Source organism: Schistocerca americana, chromosome 7 (assembly GCF_021461395.2).
Source record: "Schistocerca americana isolate TAMUIC-IGC-003095 chromosome 7, iqSchAmer2.1, whole genome shotgun sequence".
Classification (NCBI taxonomy): domain Eukaryota; kingdom Metazoa; phylum Arthropoda; class Insecta; order Orthoptera; family Acrididae; genus Schistocerca; species Schistocerca americana.
This window is the reverse complement of record NC_060125.1, coordinates 37,296,942-37,304,911: the sequence shown is the minus strand read 5'-3', so window position 1 is coordinate 37,304,911 and position 7,970 is coordinate 37,296,942. Positions and strand designations below refer to the sequence as shown.

The following is a 7,970-nucleotide window of genomic DNA, read 5'->3' as shown; positions in this document are numbered from 1 at the left end:
CATCTTCGTAGAACAACATTGCGGGATACATCAGTGGAAAAAGTGTGTTAGTATGTGTCATAAAACTACGATTGTGACGACTAGGAAGTGAGATATTAGTCGGGATCGTAGTGCGAATAGTGGTACATACATCTGCGATCTTCGATTGTATGTCCACCTTTGAGCGTGGAACGTTGCCGAATCGCCAAGTTACTCGCTGTACTGCTAGAGGTGTTTAATTGTTTTGTCGATAGATGTCACTCCTACGACAGTCTCGGTAGCTACGAGCGATGAAGCTTCAGGTCTTTCCTAACTAAACATTGCGGTTCTGAGTTTTGTGATTGGATTGGTCATCGTGTCAGATACCAGAGTGAGAGCAAGAAGTAGTTGTCGTGGGAAAATTGGCAGTGGAATTCTACATCCAACAGCGTAAATTAACAGGAACGCAAAAGAAGTGTTTTTCATATACATTTTCAAGAAAGACAACTTACAAAACCATTATCCTTCGACTAAATGTGAATTATAGTGTGCCGGTAAATGACAGCCAATGTTCTTGGAAGTATGATCTGTGACAGAGAAGCATATTTGTGATCTGACGGTTGGCCATAGAAAACTGTGACTCAGATACTACTGTGTTTCCGAAGAATAGTGACAAAATTCGAGAGCGTTAGTTCGACTTTTCCTAGGACAGAAAGTGCAGCGTTCCACCACCTGTTGAACTCCAGGACGTAAACTGAAATACCAGAGCTACGGAACTGTAGTTCTGTTTTGAACCTAGAGAAGTAGGAACCCGAGAAGTATCTCTAGAGAACCGTTGTAGACGCTTACTCATGTCTGTTACTGCTGATAAATCGGAATGAATGTATGACATGAAATAAAACAAAAGTGACGTCAGCAGCTTCGTGCGAGTAATTTGGTTACGTGCTGTTGGTGTCTAGACCCGCCAAAGAGTGTTGCACGCTACAGTGGAAATTATATTGGCAAACATCCGAATACAAGGCTGTGAGGAAATTGAAGACGTCCAGCGTACACGTGTCTTACTGACACCGGAGTTGTATCAGCGACGTCAGAGAGCGCCATGGAAGAAGAGGAGCACACGACGCAGTGGGCGTTGTTCTTCCCGCTGCAGGCGGGCATGTCTGCCTTCAAGTCGTCGCTGCCCCCGTCGCCAGAGTCACCGCAGCCGCCTCCGACGCCGCCCCCCACCTACCACCAGCCAGCGCGGCACGCGCTCCGGCGCCGCTCCAGCCTACCCGCTCTGGACAAGCTGTCGCCGGCGCTGGCCAGGCTGCGCCCGGGGGCGGCGTCGGCAACCGGATCGGCGCCCCACTCGCCGGGAGGCAGCATCGGCGACCTGATGAACCTCAAGTGCTTCGGCGGCACGCCCACGGGCGGCGAGGCCACGGTGTCGCGCGGCGTGCCGCTGTCCACGCTGGGCAACGCCGCTCCCGGCGCCGCCTCCGGCCCCCGGCGCCGCGTGCGCTTCGACGACACCGACGGCGCCGCCCCCCGGCCCGCGGTGGAGCTGGCCGCCGTGAAGGCGCGCGCAGACGCGTGGCGCACGCAGGCGGCGCCGCCCCCGCCGCCCCCGCCGCCCCCGCGCAGGCCGCTGTCCTGTTCGCAGCGCACGGAGCGCCTGTCGCGTCTCATTCGCCAGAGCCAGCGCGAGCCACGACCGGTAAGCGAAGCCGACACAGAACTGTCTGCTGGGAGACTTCCCCAGGTGGACATAGCTCCACATCCGTCGTGCCTAATCCCGTGTTCTCGACCTGAGGGTTGTTACATCCTGACGAATAAACGGTGAATTTCTCAGGAGTAAAAACAAAAGGGCTCGACTGTAATTAAATGACTTTTAAAATTGAGTTACCATTACCAGCATTTCGTAAGACTGTAATATTGATTACATAGGTTACCAACAATTACGTATGCTAGTTTACCCTACCCCAATCAGTGAAAACGGATCCCTGGTAGAATCGCTTTGTTCTGCGTCTCCCCGTGTGTCTGTCTGTCTGTATGTCCTTCCAACTGTTAAGACCCATTTTTCTAAGGAACGGATTGGCATACCAAGTTAAAATTTATGACAGATGCTAAGGTCTATGGTCCCTTGGCAGTGTAACAAACGTTAGCTACTATGGCAATGCAATCAAGAGATACTGACATTTGTGTCAGATTTCGATACTCGAAAACTCATTTATCAAAGCCTCTAGAGTACTTTCAGTTGAGCTGGAATCATCGAATTTGACGAGAAGCAGGGTTTCACAGTACAGCTGAAGGAAAAAGTCGTAAAACTGCGCATTTTTAATAACTTGACACACACAAAAATTTTCATTTCGTATCTGACTTGTAACATGAAACTAAAACTTTCTCTAGTGTCTTAGAATCACCAAGACCGATATTTTGCCAGCATTAATGTCGCTAACGGGCAAAAATCAGAGAGATTCTCGATTTGCAGAGTGGATGAACTGTCTATATAAACAGACTTAAGTTTGTACGGAACCCTCGGAACACGTCCTACTCACGCCTGGCCATTTTTTACTTTTTGTATCATTATTATTTCTTTTTTGTCAAATTCTACCATGATTCTATGACACGACGTGATGGAGATTTCAGTTTGTCAAACGAATGTATGAACATCTCCTTTATACAGGCCGCTTCCTATAGACATGCGCTTATGAGCTAAAACACAATTAGCACTGGCCACGCCGACGTTCGATGACATCTGGTGGCGATCCGGGAACGTGGCGTATCTGGGTAACGAGTGTACACGTAAGCGGAGCAGACACCGATAGGGATCACGCCAGCGAAGACATGGGCTGAAGAATGGGGAAATCCACTGAGGCAGGCGACTCTGACAACGGGCAGATTATTGTTACGCAGAGCCTGTGAACGAGTATCTCGAGAACGGCGAAGATGGTCGAATGTCGACGTGCTACTGTCGCGTGTATCAACGGATAGAGGTAGAAGGACAGTCCAACTACCACTATGCGTTAAATGGTTGGACGTCCACGACTCTTTGGCAGAACGTGGAGTTCGGAGGCTTGTCTGCTCCGTAAAGTAGGATAGATCGGCATCTCTGGCAAAAAAGCAAAACGCTGATGCACGCAAAAGTGGTTCGGAGCACTCCGTTCATCGTACATTGTTCAAGGAGTCCCGCACCACATCATCCCTACGTGTTTACATGTTGACCCAAGGACATCGTCAGTTACGATTGCAATGGGCGCGGAACCGTAGCGATTCGACCGTCGATCAGTGTATACTTGTCGGCTCTTCGGCTGAATCACGTGTCTGCTGCTGCAGGTCGGTCGTCGACTCCACAAACGCCCTCATCGAGGGGCTCGAAACTTGCAGCAGTGGGAGACATTCTCCTGCGCCTGCATGGGGCCTGTGACAGTAATCGAAGACACGCTGACAACTTCGAACCACCCGCATCCCTTTGTGCTTGATGTCTTCTCCCACGGCGATGTCATCTTTCAGCGGTACAACTGTCCCTGTTTCGGATTCAGAATCGCGCTAAAGTGGTTTGAGGAACGTAATAGTAAACTCACGTTGATGTGTCGGCCACCAAATTTGCCTGATGTAAATCATGCGGAACCCATCTGGATCGCTATCGGCCGTCGTCACCGCGTATGGAAATCAGCGGCCCATTATTTACGCGAATTACACCACCTGCGCGTGTCTGACGCCACGTACATCCAAAAACAGTCGGATCCCCGATACACAGACCAGTGGTGTATTTCTTTCCAAAACGGACAAACAAGTTATTAAGCCGGTGGTCATAACGTTTTGGATAATCAGTATACTGTATCTATGACGGTAGAATTGACACTTATATATCACGTAAGCTTGAATATCTCTTGAAAAGGCCCCCTCATGTTGTAATAAGTTGCTGCAGTAGACCAGAAATTGCTTCATTATTCACTTCACAAGAATAAACGAACTAATGAATTGCATAACGTAACTATGTTATAGTTACTATCCTATTGTAAAGCCTACTCTGTATAACAACAACAATAATAATGAAACTGAAAGTTATCAGATACAATGCTTTGGCAAAATGAAGTCTTAAAATTTTTGTCATTTCAAAAGTAATGAGTCCTACAGTCACGTGATTTAGAAGGAGTAAGCCTAAGTATAGTCCATATATTGCAATTTAGAAGTGCGGGGTATAGCTCACGCAAATGTCTTTAGGTAGAGGAGTGGAGCAGAGGAAGCAACTGTCTACCATCAATTTGGATAGTTAGCTTTCTTTTCTGAGGAGTTGTAGGTAGTACTCGTGATGGACTGAGAACTGCTTGATCGCTTTATAAAAACATTGTTTAAAGTAAGCAGTAGCAATCGACTCAGTAGTTAATGGGCTGAAAGAACATCAACAAAAACAAAAGTCATTTATCTTTCGTCATTTTAAAACGAAAAGTGTCCCAAGAAAATTCTTTTGATTTTAACGTTTAGTTGACCGCTAATGTATATCGATGATACGAGAAGGGTGGGGGGCGGGAGGCGGGAGGGGGGGGGGGGGTACAAGGTAACCACTGATTTCACTCAGGGATAACTTGAACTGTTGAGAACCACTGGTGTATGTTGGCAGCAATATGGGGTTGCAAGACATAGGCACCGAAAAACAAGCGACTACGATATCTTATAAGGATAAAAAGTAGCAATCTAAATTTCAATTTATTTTACTTTTGCTTCTGTTGGCAGGTTTCTGTTAAAATAGCCATCATCTGACCAAGACGAGCTGCTTTGTAATACCGTAAGGTATCCGTCACTGATACATTCTACTATTACACAGTAGCTCCTCATGTTTTCTGAGTAAAGTGTTCTTGGTCTGCCTAAATCGATCACTACGAGCAAAACCAAAATAATTTGCGATTTGGATTGTTGCTTTTCATTCTACTGTCGAGAAGAGTAGCTGAGCTTCCAGTACATTGCCAAAATTTCTTCCACTACTGTAGTTGTGATGTCCACAGATGAATAAATCTTTTGAATTACAATAATATACCATATTGGCTGTCCTTTCTTATATTAGAATGTCCTTTCATTTTGTCTTTTTCACTGCTCAGCAGTTGCGACCACGTAGCTATTTCCATGCTTCTGGTGTAAAGCATCAAACGGACTCATTTGTGTTAAAGTCCAAACTTGGGTTCGTCATACACAGTTGAAATGTCACAGAGGCTCAGTTCGGCTATTTTCAAAGCGTACTTTGTTCACACTTCATCAAAATCAGCTTTAAAATAAACGATAAGATATCAAGTGTTTCTTGAGTAGATACTCAATAAACACACGACGTAATGTTGATTACATTTGTTTTATGTAGTCATTTCACATAGAAACATTGCAGTCAGATCGCCTGTTGAAGGGCAGAAGCAAGATCAGATTTTAACGTACCGTTATTGGACGCAGAGGTCAAAGTCTGATTGGAAGGAGTAATCAAAAGTATCCTGGCCGTGTCCTTATTGAAGAAACTAACTCGTCATTCACCTTAAGCGATTTTGGGAAACCGCAATAAACCTAAATCTGGACGAGGAGATATAAGTTTTGAACCCCCTAAATGCAATGAACAAGTTCTTCGGGACGCTACAGACTTAATGAACTCGTTACCTTTTAGTGGTCTACAAATGTTACGTATGTCGGCGTAACGCTTGCCAATTGTAAACAGTCGTCCACATTAAATACAGATACGGTAGCTATCGGCATTCCTACCTAACCAACGCAGTTTTCCTTATGATTGTGCTGTGTCTTTAGCATTAAATTACCACGGTAATCTAACATCTCTTGTATGACTGAGGAATGAAATGGCATGACCAGTACTCGAATATAAATTTCAGTCTTCAGCATAGGTGTAGCAGTGGTTAAGAAATTAGACTACGTTTCCTCTGTAAATCAGAAGTAGTGAAACGCCTCGTGTGCGAAGCTAAACGCAATGAATTTGGGCTTAGAGACTTCCCCGCGGGCATAAATGTTATCCGACAGGAAGCACCGGTGACCGACCGCGATAACACGGGGACTTGCCACTAACGTGCGATAGTGTGGAAGGCGAAATCGTCCACACTCATGTGGACTGTCTGTTCAGCGTATGGCAAATCATACGCTGTCATAGCAGTCGTATTGCGTTTCGCATCCTGATGCGTGTAATTGTTGAACAGAACTAATGATTAGCTGAGAAACTCATGTAAAATTATTGAAAGGTGACGTAACGAAAGGTCTAGATGAGAAAATGCAGTTACGTTTGCTGTCTAAGGGGTGATCTAACTGGCAGGCGCCGGCGCCTATGACTTTGGTGGTCTGTAGCGTCGTTGGAAACATTTCCAGACACGGGTTCCTATCATGAATGTGATCCTCAGGACACATTCCTCAAAGTTTGTCAGTATTGTTTTGTAGCACACTGTGTATAAAGGACAATTCCGTGATGATGTTACAAACTTTTTAGAGTATGATGGTGTGGAGTAGTTGCATCAGTTTGACGCTAGTGACCGCGACCCTGAAACGACTGGGTCGAACATTACAAGGGAAAATTGGTCTGATACTTCTGACAGTGGACATTTTCTGCTGCAAGCTCTTTGCATCCGTATTTTGGGAATAAGTAGTATGGACCAGTAAAGGAAAAAATTAACTGGCAAACATGGGTCCTAAACTGCAAACGTTAAGTGCTAAGAGCACTTGACCAGTAGAACAGATCTGTCTCATAGTGGCAAAGACGGACAATTGCTGATAGCTCTTAAGATATGCACATTAGAACACATGTTTACTGGTCATTTTTTTCTTGTTTTGTTTAGCGGCAGAAACTACTCGTCTGACAGCTCTGAATTACTTCATATGGCACTGTATTTTCGTTTTTGAGTAACAGTGTAATGGCAACACTAATGGCAGCCATAACTGCATGCATCAGATATTTGCTTTTGTTTCTACATCTACATCTACATTGATACTCCGCAAGCCACCCAACGGTGTGTGGCGGAGGGCACTTTACGTGCCACTGTCATTACCTCCCTTTCCTGTTCCAGTCGCGTATGGTTCGCGGGAAGAACGACTGTCTGAAAGCCTCCGTGCGCGCTCTAATCTCTCTAATTTTGCATTCGTGATCTCCTCGGGAGGTATAAGTAGGGGGAAGCAATATATTCGATACCTCATCCAGAAACGCACCCTCTCGAAACCTGGCGAGCAAGCTACACCGCGATGCAGAGCGCCTCTCTTGCAGAGTCTGCCACTTGAGTTTATTAAACATCTCCGTAACGCTATCACGGTTACCAAATAACCCTGTGACGAAACGCGCCGCTCTTCTTTGGATCTTCTCTATCTCCTCCGTCAGACCGATCTGGTACGGATCCCACACTGATGAGCATTACTCAAGTATAGGTCGAACGAGTGTTTTGTAAGCCACCTCCTTTGTTGATGGACTACATTTTCTAAGGACTCTCCCAATGAACCTCAACCTGGTACCCGCCTTACCAACAATTAATTTTATATGATCATTCCACTTCAAATCGTTCCGCACGCATATTCCCAGATATTTTACAGAAGTAACTGCTACCAGTGTTTGTTCCGCTATCATATAATCATACAATAAAGGATCCTTCTTTCTATGTATTCGCAATACATTACATTTGTCTATGTTAAGGGTCAGTTGCCACTCCCTGCACCAAGTGCCTATCCGCTGCAGATCTTCCTGCATTTCGCTACAATTTTCTAATGCTGCAACTTCTCTGTATACTACAGCATCATCCGCGAAAAGCGCATGGAACTTCCGACACTATCTACTAGGTCATTTATATATATTGTGAAAAGCAATGGTCCCATAACACTCCCCTGTGGTACGCCAGAGGTTACTTTAACGTCTGTAGACGTCTCTCCATTGATAACAACATGCTGTGTTCTGTTTGCTAAAAACTCTTCAATCCAGCCACACAGCTGGTCTGATATTCCGTAGGCTCTTACTTTGTTTATCAGGCGACAGTGCGGAACTGTATCGAACGCCTTCCGGAAGTCAAGAAAAA

General features: G+C 45.6%; 1 protein-coding gene across 1 annotated transcript in view; it reads left to right on the top strand.

Moving 5' to 3' along the window:
- Positions 1-1,057: 1,057 nt before the first annotated feature.
- The window catches only part of LOC124622255 (translation initiation factor IF-2-like), a 28,447-nt gene continuing 21,534 nt past the window's right edge, over positions 1,058-7,970 (top strand). The window contains exons 1-3 of the mRNA XM_047147917.1: positions 1,058-1,152; positions 1,228-1,456; positions 1,547-1,657. Of these exons, the coding sequence (XP_047003873.1) occupies positions 1,058-1,152; positions 1,228-1,456; positions 1,547-1,657 (435 nt within the window). The remainder of the gene's footprint in view (positions 1,153-1,227; positions 1,457-1,546; positions 1,658-7,970) is intronic.